The sequence below is a fragment of the Microplitis demolitor genome, chromosome 2 (genome assembly GCF_026212275.2).
Source record: "Microplitis demolitor isolate Queensland-Clemson2020A chromosome 2, iyMicDemo2.1a, whole genome shotgun sequence".
Lineage (NCBI taxonomy): Eukaryota > Metazoa > Arthropoda > Insecta > Hymenoptera > Braconidae > Microplitis > Microplitis demolitor.
This window is the reverse complement of record NC_068546.1, coordinates 21,635,779-21,652,439: the sequence shown is the minus strand read 5'-3', so window position 1 is coordinate 21,652,439 and position 16,661 is coordinate 21,635,779. Positions and strand designations below refer to the sequence as shown.

The 16,661-nt window shown below is 29.3% G+C and overlaps 3 protein-coding genes across 4 annotated transcripts; 2 read left to right on the top strand and 1 right to left on the bottom strand.

Annotated features, from left to right (window-relative positions):
• Window position 1: 1 nt before the first annotated feature.
• LOC103579650 (glycogen-binding subunit 76A) lies at window positions 2-12,998 on the bottom strand. 2 transcript variants are annotated; one of them, XM_008561108.2, is made up of 2 exons: window positions 12,799-12,998; window positions 2-6,068 (listed from the first exon to the last, which is right to left on the bottom strand). In XM_008561108.2, exon 2 carries the CDS (start codon window positions 6,000-6,002, stop codon window positions 3,795-3,797), a length of 2,208 nt encoding a protein of 735 aa, XP_008559330.1. In that variant the 5' UTR covers window positions 6,003-6,068; window positions 12,799-12,998; the 3' UTR covers window positions 2-3,794. The 2 variants fall into 2 exon arrangements, with proteins under 2 accessions (XP_008559330.1, XP_008559329.1); XM_008561107.2 differs by lacking the exon at window positions 12,799-12,998 and adding an exon at window positions 10,907-11,188 and having other exon boundaries at window positions 3-6,068.
• LOC103579651 (divergent protein kinase domain 1C) lies at window positions 11,887-14,354 on the top strand. The gene is made up of 4 exons (XM_008561109.2): window positions 11,887-12,227; window positions 12,719-12,879; window positions 12,962-13,649; window positions 13,934-14,354. Exons 1-4 carry the CDS (start codon window positions 12,078-12,080, stop codon window positions 14,174-14,176), a joined length of 1,242 nt encoding a protein of 413 aa, XP_008559331.1. The 5' UTR covers window positions 11,887-12,077; the 3' UTR covers window positions 14,177-14,354.
• Window positions 14,355-15,051: 697 nt separating this feature from the next.
• LOC103579649 (putative ATP synthase subunit f, mitochondrial) lies at window positions 15,052-16,576 on the top strand. Its single transcript, XM_053742832.1, has 4 exons — window positions 15,052-15,246; window positions 15,344-15,442; window positions 15,525-15,641; window positions 16,442-16,576. The coding sequence occupies exons 1-4, from the start codon at window positions 15,132-15,134 to the stop codon at window positions 16,468-16,470; spliced, it is 360 nt and encodes a 119-aa protein (XP_053598807.1). The 5' UTR covers window positions 15,052-15,131; the 3' UTR covers window positions 16,471-16,576.
• The last annotated feature ends 85 nt before the right edge of the window (window positions 16,577-16,661 follow it).

Below are 16,661 nucleotides of genomic sequence, written 5' to 3'. Positions count from 1 at the left end.
GTGAACTTTAAATTTATGAAAATTTTTTATTATCACAATTATATAATAGAACTTAAAAAAATTTCCTCGCCGCCTGCCCGCGAGTTAAATATTTATCCTTTTTTGAACATTTACGACCGTCTCGCCAGCTGTTTAACACAAAACAAATTTGTAAACAATATTTTTTAAGAGACAATCGACCCTGGCAGAAAATTTTTCATATATATTTATTGTAGTGGTAAATATTCAAAGTACTGTGGAATTTTTATATTTAACTACTGTCGTAATGACGTATCAGAAATTATCTGGTCAAAGAAAAAAAATATAAAATTTCTGAAAAAACTGATTTATTTTCACTGAATTTATTAATCGATAAGCGTACGACAATTACAGATATTACAATTGTACATTACAGTTAATATGCGCTCTCATTACCAATTCATTTTTTATCAGTCTCGTGATATCTACTTTAATTATAACATATGTTAATTTCATCGAAAAGATTCATTCAGCCAATTATTATATATATTTATACAATTTTAAAGACATATAAACATACATTTATAATAATAATATTTTTAACTTAAGGGGCAAAGGGGCCTGAGATACAAAAAAAAAAAAAGATATTTTTGTGATTTTTTTTACAGAGTAACTTCTTTATTAAAATTCCCAAAATTTGTGACATTGGTAAGCATCACTTCAAGAATATTCTCCTAAATTTTCATAAAAAAATATTGAAAAATGAGCCAGTGGTAGTGGGGAGAGACGAGTCACCTTAAAAAAAAAGTTTCCATGCGAGGCAGGATAACTCATGACTGCTTCATCTAAAATAAAAAAACCAAAAAAATTTCTTTAGTACATAAGTTTATCTTGGATTCGAACAGGATTTTTTTTTCAATGACTACTTATTTTTTAATTAAACAAAAGGAGCAATTTTTGGTAAAAATCATAATTTTTTGATTGCGCCTTTACCAAAAATTCAAAAAAGAATATTTTGTTTATTCCTTCGTTCAAATCCATCAAACTTATGTAGTAAAGAAATCTTTGTGGTTTTTTTATTTCAGATGAAGCAGTCATGAGTTATCCTGCCTCGTCCTGACTCGTCTCTCCCCACTATCACTGGCTTATTTTTCAATATTTTTTTATGAAAATTTAGCAGAATATTCTTGAGATGAGCTTTAACAATGTCACAAATTTTGAGAATTTTAATAAAGAAGGTACTCTGTAAAAAAAATCACAAAAATATCCTCTTTTTTTCTATCTCAGGCCCATTTCTCCCCTTAATAATTAACTTTATTTCATAGGCTTTCTTATCTATCATAATTTAGGATTAACATTCGTTGTAATATTGCTATTTATAATTATTGTTGATAGTTAATTAATATGTGTAAAAAATATTTCATTTAATTCAGTTATTAAATCAATTATTATTAACATTTTGTTTAATATCTTATAAATTTTTCAGGTACAAATCCCTCCCCCCTGTCAAATAAAATAACAACTAGAAAATAAAATAACAATTGCGAGAATAACGGAAATACAGATAATTATTAATAGTTATAATAAAATTAATTTTAAAAAATTATAAAGTGATATCGATTGTCGAAACAAAGTAATGTCACGAGGTTACAACAATAATAGATAATATATGTCAATCATATTGAAATATATACATAATCTAAAAAACTCTACATCTATACGACAAGAAATTCAACAATTAAATATTTAATCTTATTACCTAATACGATATTATAATTATGAGTAATAACACTAAAGTATTGACAATTATTTTAAATTTCATTTGAGCTTATGTATTTTTTGACATATTGCGGTTTATAATTTAAAAAAAAATACAAGACTAGAAAACTCTATTGAACAAAGAAATTATGCATGTATATAAAAATATTGGGTAGAGGTACCGTTTTTGGCCACTGTAGGCCCAGTTTTGGACAATTGGAAAATTTAGATAAAGTGTTAAATGTCCAAAAATGGAACAGTGGCCACAAATGGTAATTCTACTCTACTACACAGAAAGAAAGAATTTTTTGGGGAAAGAAAAAAAATTCTTGCGCAAAGAAATCTTTTTTTTGTGTACGATCCAAATTATTAAAAAAAAAAAATATTTACGCTAATTACTACATCGTGCTATAAAACATGTAACACTATCATAAATTTTTTATAGACATAATTAGAAGTAGATTACTATTATATTAATTTCACTAACAAATTGATAACGATTCTATTTATATGTATAAGTATATGTATATCTCTCAACAGTAAATGACTGATATACTTGTGATGTAACACTTGGTATGCATTATTGTGTTGTTTTTTTTAAGCTTGATCTCTATGATAAGAGATTAAACAAATATTTATTTAATTCCTTCGTAAATATGCTTGTTGTTCAAAAAATACTCGCTAAATTCATACACATACATAGAGATTGTGGATATAAATAACAGTGATTCATATTTTTATAAATATTAAAAATAACTTCCGATAAGCGACGAAAGACTTAATAAGCGATAAATTTTAATTTAATTTACTTATTATTTTGTCAAAGGTCTCAAAGTATTATGTTATACAGTAAAAAAAATTTTGTAAAAATTAACACAAAGCTGTGTGTTAAAACAACATTTTACACAAATTTTTATGTTGTTTTAATATTTTTTATTTGTGTTAAAAAAATAAAACAAAAAAATGTTAACAATCTCTGTTACCGCTTTTGAAACTTTAACACATTAAAATGTTATCTGCAACACAAGAAGTGTTAATTTAACACTTTTATTTGTGTTATTTTGAGACTCATAAAAATTTATGTTAAGCTTAACAAGTGACTACGGTAAATTTAACACATTTTCAGTGTTACTTTAATGAATTAACATGCGCTCTATGTTAAAGTTACATTTTAAAAGTGTTAACACTTGTTTGGAAAGTAACACAGTAAATGTTACTTTTGTTTCAATTAACATTTTTTTGTTTTAAAAATAAACTGATCAAACAACACAAAAGCAGTGTGTTAAATTAACACACAAAAGTGTTAAATGTTTAACACAAAATTTTTAACACACTTTTTTCTGTACACCAATACCAAAAATTTTTTACTATGTCATTGTGTATTTAATCAACATACAAAAGTGTTAAATTTTCAACACAGATTTTTTTCTTTACACAAATACGAAAATTTTATACTTTTATATTTTATAATTATTTTTATTCTCACCTATTTTCAGTTTTTCAAAAATTTCTTGTGACTAAAAATATTTGATTTGTTCCGTTTGATATTTTACTCAAATTTGAATTATTGGAAAAATTTTTAATATTTGAGTGCGTCATTAGATTTCGAAAAACAAAAAATGCTTCGCCAGTGGGTAGCTGAAGATTAGTTTATTTTTTCCGTCCATTAAAATAAACAACTTAAAAATAAATTTAAAAAAAAATCACAAAGAATTATTTCGAAAACAAAAAATAGGTGAAATCCTACATTTAGACTACATCGTTTTTTTTTTTGACCCCAATAACACTTAAAAATAAAAATTTTTCATTTTATTTTTTATATTTCCCTCACTCATTAATGAGTTAAAATATGACTAAAAAATAATTTTAAAAAAACTAAATAATTATTTTCCAGTTTAAAATAGACGGTCGCTCGGAAGTAAAAAACTCAGTTATTGTTCTTTTTATACAAAAATATCTTAGGCGATAGGTCGATTTTTTCTTCTTAGTCATTGAAAAAAATATTTTTTAACGGCCATGTAAAATATGAATGATCAACAAGTATATATTCAAATCTATATTCATACAACAAATAGGCCTTAGTAAAAATTCATCGCCCAATCGTTTGTATAGCTGTTCTGCGATGAAGTAATTGGTATGTAATTAATGGCTTGACTCGTTGGTAAACATTGGAAGCAATAATTAAAACCTGAGTTATTGTCCCAGTACTGAACACCCTTACACTGAAATCGTACCGCGAGTTCAAGTTTCGCGCCAACTTTCAAAGGACGACAGTACAGTTGAAATGTAAATTTATCACTAAACCCATCACATGAATTTTGTAAATATAGTGCCTGTAGATCGCTGTAACTTTTCCAAGAATCTAAAGTGTATCTTATGTGGACGGATTTATGGAAGTCGAGATTTTTTACCCGTACGGTGCCTTGGATACACATCGACAGTGGATCCTGTACAATAACATTCTCCAGACACACCTGTCGCTCTCGCACAAGATCCATGAAATTCGGAAGACCTCCTGGTTGCTGAAAAAGCGGTACCAGCATCAAATCAAACTTCATTCCCGTACTCCCCGATACTGGTTTTATATTCAAAGTATTTAAATTCAATCTAGAGTAATCAGATGCACTGCTGTCATATAAACCAGGGCTCGAATCCTTGTGGAAAAGTTCATCATAACTTAGGTCCGAGAAGGCAGAATTAGGCACTTTTGGAATTTCGTCTAAAAATGTTCTGACATCAGCGAGATCAAGACCAAGAGCATCAGCAAAACGGACAATTTTCTTTCTACCAGGAGTTCCTGGGGGTGTTTTCCCGGTCTTGAGAGACGAGCATCGTCTTACTCGAAGTGGTCGCGGCTCAATTCCCTCTTCATCTTCTTCATCAGCTTTTTTATCATCATCCTCCCCATTTTCTTTTATATCGAGACTTATGGCTGTGTCTTTATTATTAACTAGCGTGTCACTGTCTTGAGACGTCTCTTGTATTCGGATATTGTTTACGTCATCACATATATTTTCTAAATTTTCTACGTTATTTAAAGGTTTAGTTGTCGATGGCGATGGTCCGTCCAATGGACACTCGGTGACCAAAGCGTCTGGTTTATCAATGCAACTGGTGTCAGTTGAAAAACTGTCACCCGTCGAAGCCGCACTGACGTCATTTGAACTTAAAATTAAATCCGATGGCTTTATTTTATCGTCATTATGATTAGTTTTATAAAAACAGTCAACTTCATCGCTAGATGATGCCGATTCTACATTTATTTCTGGTAAACACGTGCGCGGAGTCAGTTCTGAGTCTGAATATGACTTGGAAATAATATCAGGTGGTAGGGGAGTTGATAAGCTGTCATTTTCCAGTGACACAGTACTGTCATCAAAAGTGCTCCAAAGAGACTCGTGACTTGGCGATGTTGTGTCTAAAGAGCTCGCATTATCAAGAGATTCTTCAGAGCTATACGTCACTGCTGATTTCTTATTCAGTTCATCCAGTTGTTGCAGATTACTTTTAACAGAAGAACTTGATTCCGATGTATCTTGAGTTTTCTGTGATTTATGCAAATCTGTTCTTCGACGTCCCGGTGGCTTATGAGAATCGGATTTGGTTTTATAGTTAGACGCATTACAAACATCACTTTCTGAAGAATTAATGGGATCGTAGAAACAGTCAGAACGTGTCTTATCATTATCAGAACTTACTGGATCAAAGTAAATTTCGTTATTGTGATCATCTGACGGAGTGCCGTTTAAAGGAGATGAAAATCCGCACCCTGGTTCTGGATCACAGTACACTAAATTATTTTCATGTTCTGGTTGCTCAGGGTGAGATGGAAAATCACAGCCATCTTTCGCTTTTAAAATATTTGAATGATTGACCAATAAACTGGCGATCTCTGCAGCGTTTAAAACTTGGTCTGGAGAGCCTATTTCTGTATCACCGTTCTCTAGGTCTGGTGAGAGATCAAAGTCGAAGTACAGATCAGACTCTGATGTATGATGCGGCTGTCGTTGATAAACGTGATTTTTTACAGGATTTCGCGCCGTAGATTTGTTTGAATTTTTATTTTCATTGCATGTTTCGTCGTTGGTATAATCTTCTTCGTTGTCGTCGTCATCATTGTAATTAGTCTCAGCATCAGTACCGTTAAGCGACGTCAATCGGCGATGAAGACGTCGGGCAAATGCCTCGGCACGACCACGACAAATTGTTGGAAATAATGAACTTACAAGTCCACAGGATGAACCACCGGCGCAATGATTGTCGTCAGGTGAGTCTGTGCTTCCCATCTCGTGGGCACTCGGAGGAAATGAAACAGCAGCCTCGCCCAATGGGCTCTCGTGATTTCTGTTTCGCTGAAAATATAAATAAAAGTAAAGATTATTATACCGTGGATATTAGAGAGGATATTTACACTATGATTAAAATAAAATTATTCCAGGTGAACAAACGTTCGAGACATGCAGTGAAGAAAATAACTGGGGTAAGTCCAGGTTTCGGTGTTAAATTTCAACATTGAAAGCGGTGTTAAAATAACACCGCCGGTGTAAATATTCTTTATCGGTTAAAAATATTACACAGTTTTCTAATTTCTATATGTGGAATTTTTTTACACCGATTTAACGCCGCCTACATGTGTTATTTTATTTTAACATGCGTGGTGTTAAATCGGGTCCATTTTTAACACCGCTCTTTTTACAGTACACTGTAAAAAATTAGCGGAGTAAATCCGGAGTAAACAAGTGTGAATGTAGCAGACATCAGAAAAATTTAAAATTATAAATAAATAGAGTAAATAATTTTTTAAAAAATTTATAAAAAAATGCACTTATTAATTTAACAATTTTTTAAATGTGCATTTTTTTTTAATTTTATTTTATTGATTATTTACTCTATTTACTAATAATTTTAAATTTGTCACTCATTCGCGGATGACAGTTTCTTTATTTAATTCCCTTGGAGTGAAATTGACTCCTAAACGGAGTTTAATTTAATATTCAAACTCCAAATCGGAGTAAATGCAGATTTAAAAAAATCCAGATCACTCCAAAATTACTCTGTTGGAGAAAACTCCTCATTTACTCCATAAGCGGAGTAATTTTTTCTCCGAGTGACAGAGCGCATTCAAATTTAAATAAAATCCATAATAACTCCGAATTTACTCCCAATTTTTTTCAGTATATGTATAAAAAAACCTAAGTAACAGTAACAATAAACATTTGTTTTTCATAAAAATTTATTATTTACTTATTTTATCAGCTAAAATATCAGATGAATAATAATAAGTAGTAAAGTGAACAGGTTTTTTTTGGCCGAGGCCCAAATTTTTTAAAAAGTTAGACAAACCTCTGATGTATAGCTATGCGAAATCATGTTTAGCTGGTATATAATCACTTGGTCACGCAAATAACTCGTGGAGATTACAAAATATTTATATCAGGCACAAATATGTACTCGAAGATCAACAACAGACCGGTTAGATAAGAATATTATTATGCGCCGAGGATAAAATAAAATATATTTAAATTAAAAACTAAAGTCGCCTAGTATTTATTACTCTCACTGACCGGATAACATAACATTAGTAAATCATTTTATTTTTATCAAGGACAATTCAGCCCAATTGACATGAATCATGACCATGATTGCCGGTTAGAGTATTTATCTTTATTAGTCTTCGACTCGGTAAGACCATCGACTTACTTTACACTGTATAGCGTACTCGTGAATTTATTTTGTATTTCAGTGTTCAATACGACTTTATACTTAGTAGCATTACCACAGGCTAACTACCTCGATCATTACATAACAATTTATTGCCTAGACTTACGATAGACGTCAGTTGGTTCAATGCACGTTTATAATCTCAGCACGTGCACGTGCACTCAACACTAAAGTACAATAGTATTGCAATTATGTAATTTTAAATGAAAAATTAAATATATTTATGGTAATGTATATTTTGATATTTTTCTTAATTATATATCCAATTAAATTTATTTACAGTTTATATTTTTAAATTCAAATGTCAAGAACAGTCGCAATATCATACGACTTATGAGTGATCATCAGTCATCGTCTATCAGTAATTAAAATAATTATTATAATTAAACAAGAAATTTTTAACTTAATACTTAAGTTAATTATTTTATCAATTTATATAAATATATATCGATTATTTATATTTTTATATGGAAATTTTCAACTTTTTTTTTTTCCACAAACAAGAAAAAATTTTTTTTCCTTCAGTGAGTGGTTATTGATCTTGAACTTGAAATGAATTTACTCCTGTTTAATTCTTATCATAATTTATAAATGTAAACATTTACAAGTAATTCATTATTTTCACACCAAATAAATTAATCTTCAGATTTTATTTACTTATTTTATGAATGTAATTAATATTAACAATAAAAAAATTAATTATTTATTGCTGTTTTTCTTTTTTTTTTTTTTTTTTTTTAAAGTATCAGTAAAAAAAAATAATTTAATCTACGGTGTAAAGTGACGAGTAAGGACAGTAATTTGATGTCAAGGTACTCATGCGATTGACCGGTACTCCGTTTGCAAACAAGGTCTCGCAGCTCAATTTTAAAATTGCGTTTTAAATTTATTTCAGTGTACGTTAATTAATTATTTAATTAATATCCGTCCAATATGTTAAATTTTTAGACTCATTACTTAACAGTAGCGGTGATAATTGTCATGATAATAAAAATGATTGCAGTTATACATTTAAATAGTGACGTTAGTTGTTAAAAATAAGTGATAAAGTATAAATTAAATGAGCAATTTAAATGATAAGCCGGTAATATTCTCACACTCGTCGTGCGCGTGGCACATTCACAACTGATTGGATGCAACGAAACAACTTCTTGAACGAGCTCAACTGGACGAACTAAATGAAACTCTGTCTTTCTGAAGGACCCCTCTGCCGCGTTACATAGCAACCACTCCTTCTCGAACAAATAATATAAGCGAGCATGTGTGCATACATGTGAATTCATTTATCATAACAGATTAAAAAAAAAAAGTAATACCTCAATATCCATTTTATTCTTTCAGTTGATCTGCTTCTTTTACGTCTTAAATCTCAAGAGTTTAAATTTCTATTAGAAACACTAGGCTATTGACCCTAATCGAAACCACTCAAGTTATATATATATATGTATATATTGCTCAGTAACTAATAGTATCATCTATTTCTCACTATTAAGTATGTTAATTTTTGTTGTTTAAATGCGCGTAGTTTGATATTAATTTATTTTTGTGACTCCAAATCAAGCATCATTCAAAATGTCTCGATGCACTCCAACTTTTTAAAAATAGTATCTGGCTATTACGAATAAATTCCAAACAAAACCCAGATACGTTTTTAAATATTAATAAGAGGAACAAAAATTATATATTTTTATTTATATGATAGTTAGCAGACATTTTAAATTTAAATTAATTTTTTTTAACAGATGGATAATAAAAAAAAATTCACATGTCGGAAATTTAATAAACTGTACGTGCAATTTTTTAAAATATTTTTTTTTTATTATTTATTATTGAGAAAAAAATATAAAAATTAGACCTCGGCTAACCAGTATCATTTTTATTTAAAATTTTTTTTTTTTATTATTACACAAAAAAAATTATTTTTTGGCGCAAGTAATTTTTTGTACTATGAATTTAAAATAAAAATTTTTACCCTCAAAAAAATTTTATCTTGACCCAAAAAAAATTTTGTTTTCAATTCAAACTCCTAAAAATTTAGCGCCAGGAAATAAATTTTTCTGTGTAATAAATGAAGTGTCAGCATTAAATGAATCGTCAAATTAAAAAGTATGTTAACCAAGATAATAAAAATTAAATTTTTTTTTTAGTCATATATTTTAATATAAAAATTATTTATTACACTAGTAATTTCTTATTGCAGTTTTTATTATATATTAGTAACTTTCATATATATATATATAGAACTTCCTAACTTGTTTTTGCGACGACCTTTCGCTAAATACAAAAATAGATACCGAAGATGAGACGAAGAAGGGGGTGGAAAATAAATAGAATAGAAAGATTGGATGGCTAGGTCATAGATCTGACAATATACTTCATAAAGTTGCTGCCGTAAAACACACTCTCTGTCTACATATAAAGCTGATGATTGTCTACAGCCCACGCGCTGAATACGCGTTCAAATTATTTGCTTGTGTGTATTTATTGTAGTGTTCTGTAGCCACCGGCTCTGACGTTTAATTTTAAAAGAGCAAATGCTCGATATGATGGAAATGTGCCAGAAGACAACGACGACAAGAACGTATGCTGAAAATAGCACTTCTCAAACTTCAATTTTAGCTTTTACATATAATCGTTGCTCAATTCACTCATATATTTTGTTTTCATTCTTTAAATTGTTTAATATACATCACTAACATCACATATATCTATGTACATGTATATGTATTTGCTATTGATACTTATTATCAATATTTAATAATAAAAAAATAATCTCCCTCACAAATTAAACTTACACTGATAAAGCGCAAAAAATTATTGCATTCGAAAATTAACATTAAATTATTTTATGTAATTTAAATTTTAAATATTTATATATTTTATGTACACTCTAAAAGTAATGAGAATTTGGAAATTTAAAAAATATCAAAAGTCCTGTTTTTAAATATAAAATAGAGGTAATTTTGAAAGGTATTTATAAAAGCCCTTGAGGTCAAAGGCCCTTCAAATGAATGCAAGTACAAGAACACGATAGACAACCAACCGGTTTAACTTTAATCCATGTGGGCTAGTAAACATGTAAAACGACATCGTCGTAATGTTTTCTCATGTATTTATAATAACGTGTCAACCTAATAAAGGCGCGGAATATTCCATAGTGAAGAAAGTTTGCCTCGATATCTCGAAGAAAATGTTTCATATCGAGGGTTACAAGACACTTGGATAGTGCGTAATCATAAATATACCAATGACTATTTACATCGCGTTATCTTATAAAACGCAATTGGCTCTTTAATTAACAAATTGACGTTACTCCAAATCGTCAAAATCGTTTGTTTATTTTCAAATTTATTTACGTACTATAAAATTTTTTCCTGACTCCATAACAAGCAATTGAAGTGTAAAATTTAGTGACTTAATTGGAATTTTTAAAAATTATTAAAGTATTTTTGAAAATTTATTTTCTCACCGTTAATTATTAAGTCTTGGCGCGAAAAATGAATCACAAAAATAACACACTGTTATTTATCACTGTTGTGAACTTTTTTTTTAACCACTTTTGAAAACTTGTAATATATTTTTTGATCTTCCGGCTCCGAAAAACTTCATGACAACTCAAATGATCACAACATCAGCGTAAGCCCCACTCCGGATTATTCTGCACGTCGCTACGTTCTTACACAAGGGCATCCAAGGTCAATACGTAACACGCAGGTGCAGATTTGGATTCATTGAATGTAATGAGTGACTATCTACCCTATTAACGAGACATCTCAGATCATGTGCGCGACGGAATTTTTATGGATAAATTATTTTGAATTAGTTTCAAAAATACTTTTTTTAAAAGTTACTAAATTTTCTTATGAATTAACATCATATTGCTACCAATTAATTAACAGTATATCTATTTTCATTGTCTAATTAATTTATCACTTTATATTCATGTTTGATCCAAAAAAAAAATACGTCAGTTTTGATTTTGAAGCTGGACAATTTTTGAATTTTTTAAACAAATTAATCAAAAAAAATGCGCATGCGGAAAATTGAAAAACGAAAGAAGAAATTTTTTGTATCGTTTTGAAAAAATTCAAAAAATTATTAGACTTCATTATCGTATCAGTTTGCCGCCAAGAAATTAATTTTTACGCCGCGAATTTTATATCTTCAGTAGCAAAAAGAAATATTTATTTTACCTCCGCATGCGCGGGAACTGAATATATTTTTGAAAATATACTTCTGTTGTACAGTTTACTGTCAATAATTATATCAAGCAAAACAATGTAAAATAAAATATTTAAATTTAAATAAATTTAAATGTCAGTTTTGGTGTAGCAGCGACGTAGGATCAAATAAAAAAAATTGTTCCTTAAATTTCCGCGTGCTGCATTGTCGAGAGTATATTTGACCGCATTGAGCCTATATATACATTTAGTCGAGCTACGGCACAAGCGCATGATATTTCTCTATACTCATATGAAGTAACATGCGGACATATAAACTAAAATAGTATTTATTAATTAAGACTACGTGATGAACTGTTGTATCATTTATCGGGTGACTGTATATACAATATATATAGTAGTCTGATTGCAAGATAATTTTTACTGTACATATATTTTGTATCACACCTGAATTTAAAAATGAATTTACGACGAATTCCGGGATTTATTTATCACAATAAATATTTCACCGGTGGTATTTTATTCACATTTATTTTAATTTTTTACTTACTCTACCACTGGGGCATTATCTGTTCAAATTTTGAAGCACGGCGACAAGTGTCAGAAGTGGTAAGCACTACTTTTATTAAAATAATAACTACACACGTACAGTATACAGTAACCAGGAGTTTTTATTATATACCAATACAATAATCAGTATAGATAGAATAAGGGAGAAAAAGCGCCCGCGCATTAGTTCTGTCAATCATGTCCCAATAATTGGCGCGCTCTTCAATTTAGTTATTTAAATATATACAGAAAAATCCCAAGAAATTTTATATACTATAGAGTAACAGTACCAAATATTGACCAAGTTCCTTTTAATGACCGGGTACCTAAGTACCTTAAAAATATAAAAATTGGTAAATTTAGTTGATGAAAAATTGAAAATTTAAAATTACATATTTTTCATTTATTTAATTTACCAATTTTTTCATTTTCGTGTTTAGATACCCGGTCATTAAATGGTACTCGGTCAATATTTAGCACTGTTCCTAGATTAAAAACAAAAATTTTCTTTAAGCGAAAAATATTAATACTGTTTTTTCATATTTTTTCAGTGTAATAATTATGAAAATGGAATGGCCTTGGGAGTTTTATGTGAACCCTTATGTTTAAAACAGAGTATTCATTCTTTTACCTGTGAAAATCTGCATTCTGGTAAAGAAGTTGTTTTCTCAGCGTATTGGGAGACTACGAGGATTGTATTTAAATCTTCCAAGTACTAATTACCAATTATTAGCATAGTTTAATTAATTATCATCATTATTACCACGATATTAATTTTAAAAAAATGCTTTTAGAAAACGATTGCCGTCAGAACAATACGAATCGCTGCATTGGATTGATACTCTTGGGTACAAACACTATCCATCTGAAAAAGAATTTGAAAAAATGATAAGTGACTTAGTATTTACAAGGCTCAATATAACTATTGGTAATAGACAATTAGAAAGATTAAGTCATTTACGACTGGGACATTTAGAAACTGATGAGAAGAGACGTAACTTTGAAATGGAAAACATTTGGTCACTTCTGCAGGAAAACGAATATCTTATTTCGATTCTCTACGAAGACAGAGAAATATTCCCACGTTTGATTGGAACATGTGGAACTTTTTATGCTGTTGAATATGCAAAGCCAATTAAAAATCCAACAACTGCCTTAGCTCTTTTAGACACGACGCACGATTGGTCAAAAAGACTTCAAATCGCCATAATGATTTTAGATCTAATAGACGAGTTAGAAAATAATTTTCCCGAGTCTTTTATTCTGTGTGACGTTAAGATCTATCATTTTGGACTTCCTATTGGTGGTCAACGTCTCAAATATCTGGATCTTGATGCTGTGTTTCCTAAAGCTGTTGCCAGTCGTTTGACTGCCGATGGACGAACATGTATAAAACACAATGACTGTGATTATTTTGACTGCAAATCTGTCTGTTCTGTTAATAAGCTCTGTGAGTCACCTGTGATTAATAACAACTTACAGGTAAATTTTAAATTATAACAATAATACTAATTCAAATTTATGCATCCTTGAATATACTCGAAGGAAAATGGGCTTAAATAATCTATGAATTTTTATTATGTCAGCTCAATATAATTTTTTTTCTGTCTAGAAGCTCGCAATAATAATTATAGTGCAGCGTAATAATTTTTTATGACAACTTCCGGTTTCAAATTTAATGACAGCATTATAATTCATATATTTTTTATATCCATTTTACTCGGTATAAAAATAATATTAATAACAAAAATTTATTAAACTTGTAGATAATTTGCGAAAAAGTTTTCCTTGGCTGGAAACTTTCAGGTACGATCATAATACCTGGATTACTCATGTCTCGAAAAACTAATGAAAACCTTACGGCTTTACTTAACCAATGTGCGCACATTGGACGGCCACGATACATTAATTTCGAGAATTTATCAAAGATATCAACGCCATTGACTATAAAAACGAAACTTTATGATATACTGACTGAGATGGTTCGACATTACGCAGCTTCCACATAGATAATAGTTTATTATTTATTTTTTAAAATGAATGTCTCCGGCCTTAATAGTGTTACGATTATTTTAAAGACTAGTATTTAGTTAATTATAATTACTCATTAATATTAACGAATTATAGCTATAACACATTAAGATACATAATTAGATCAAAAATAAGTCAAAGAGTAAAAATACAAAAATCAACTCAAGGACCAATAGTTAAATAAATATTTTTATTTATTAACTAGTTAATTATTTATAGTCTCAAATAAACGATAATCTAATTATTTACATTAAATTACTTATAAAATATTTTTAATTTATAAAAGTAAGCAATTATTTTATTTTAAAAATGGTGACTACAGTAATGCGTAGACTGTGAAAAATCGGGAGTGATTATGGATTTTATTTAAATTCAAATTTACTTCATCATTCAGAATTTTGGAGTTTTACAAAAAATTACTCCGCATACGGAGTAAATATGGAATTTTTCAACAAAGTAATTTTGAATTTATCTGGATTTTATTTAAATCTACATTTACTCCGATTTGGAGTTTTAATATTAAAATAAACTCCGGAGTGAATTTCACTTTGAACCGGAGTTTAAAAATTATACCAAACTCCTCTTAGGAGTTAATTTTACTTCAAGGATATTAAAAAAATACAGTCATCCACTCCGTATTTACTCTGCAAATTTTCTAGACGTAATTAATCGCTTAGTTGCGCGCTTAGTAAATTATTACAGTACATTTATTATCAATAAAAATAAATCTATTTTTTAAAAACTATTTCTTTATTTGAATTTTTCCCGCCCTGAAAATTAATTTTAAAAAAATCTACTGGGAGCGCTGGCTGGCACGAGAATTTAAAACAGTATCGTTTTACTGCATGTAAAACTTCATACTCTGTGGTCTTCAACCATCAGCAGATCGAACGACTATAATCTAAATTCACTTGAAATTTTTTCAATCAATTTATGCAACCTCCATCACAAATAGCAGGCATGGATTGGGGTAACTGGGGAAAGTATCCCAAGGAATACGATCGTGCAATTCACGGTCCGTTTGACCCAGCGAAATATTATGGAAAAGGTGAATATTAATTATGTCATTAGATTAATTAATGTTGAATACTTACTGAATGATTTTTGTGTTAAGTCAATGATTTGCTAATATTGATAAATTTCAGCTGACATACCGTTCGGTCAAGTGAAACTCGCAGAGCTGCCTTCATGGTTAGCACGTCGTAACATGAGTCCTGTGAAAATAGCTCAGGCTTGTGGCAGAGGTTCATTATCATTTATTTTCTAAGTAGCCATTTTTTTAAAATAACCATGTTGCATAACTTAAGTTGAATTTATTACTTGCAGCTTATTGGCGATGGCAACACAAGTATGTCCTTCCAAAATATGCTGGAGTAGCTCCATTCTTTCAAGTTACATGCATCTCCATGATATTTTTCTATATCATTAACTACCCGAAAACCAGTACGTATTTTTTTTTTAATATCAAAAATAAAACTCAAGTATGAAAACATAATAATTTAAAATTAAAGCCGTAGCATTAGACTTCATGTCAAATATTTGACTAATTACTGGCATTCATTTTATGTCAGTTAATGATGCTGAAGTTAGCAGACAGCAATTTTATGATTTTTTAAATAAATTAATTACAAAAAAAAAGAAACTAAAGCGTGCGCATGTAAAAAATTATAAAAGCTATAGCTGCAATTTTTTGTATGATTTGTTTTTAAAAAATTCAAAATTAGACGTCGGCTAACTTTAGTATCATGTGAATAGATAATATTTGAATAGTTTGAATCACGCGATACTTGAGCCATTGATTAAATAATAAAATTATTTTTAAAATATCTAACTTGATGGTTATGAATTCAATAAACATTTTTTCGCGCTAAATTTTTAAAGAAAAAATAAAATTGATGAGTCAATAAGGTAAAAGACCCAGTACCTGATCAAGAAACTAGTAATCTGTCACTCCATATATTTGTATAGATATATTTACTACATACTAGTAAAAATATCTATACGAATATAAGGAGTGATCGAGTACTAGTTCGCTAATCAGGAACTAGGTCTTTTAATCTGAGGCAGAAAACCTAGTACCCGAACACTGCATGTATTTATATATCTATTTTTAGTAAAATTTAATAGATAAGATATTCAGTACCTGATTAGGGAACTAATATCAAGTACTATTTGTAATTTCATTTAAAAGTATATAACATTTAATATGTTTTTTTTCTAACCAATAATATTTATTGTTTCAGAACACCACGCCAACTACAAGTACCACTAAAAAATTACCAGTTGTACAAGTAGAAATGAATATTAATTAAAATTTAAATGTTCTAAAAATGTAATAAAGAGTATTGTCAAGATAAAAACGTATGTCAACAATTCAATTATTTGTTAATTATTATTTATACACTTCACATTATAAATCTGTCTAACCTTAAAAATATTTCCTCAAAATGAAATAAAAAATGT

Coding starts and splice junctions, on each gene's coding strand:
- LOC103579650 (XM_008561108.2), bottom strand. CDS start 6,002: ATGGGAAGCACAGACTCACCTGACGACAATCATTGCGCCGGTGGTTCA.
- LOC103579651 (XM_008561109.2), top strand. CDS start 12,078: ATGAATTTACGACGAATTCCGGGATTTATTTATCACAATAAATATTTC. Junction 12,880..12,961: donor ATTGTATTTAAATCTTCCAA/GTACTAATTACC, acceptor AAATGCTTTTAG/AAAACGATTGCCGTCAGAAC. Junction 13,650..13,933: donor TGATTAATAACAACTTACAG/GTAAATTTTAAA, acceptor TTAAACTTGTAG/ATAATTTGCGAAAAAGTTTT.
- LOC103579649 (XM_053742832.1), top strand. CDS start 15,132: ATGCAACCTCCATCACAAATAGCAGGCATGGATTGGGGTAACTGGGGA. Junction 15,247..15,343: donor AGCGAAATATTATGGAAAAG/GTGAATATTAAT, acceptor GATAAATTTCAG/CTGACATACCGTTCGGTCAA. Junction 15,642..16,441: donor CATTAACTACCCGAAAACCA/GTACGTATTTTT, acceptor TTATTGTTTCAG/AACACCACGCCAACTACAAG.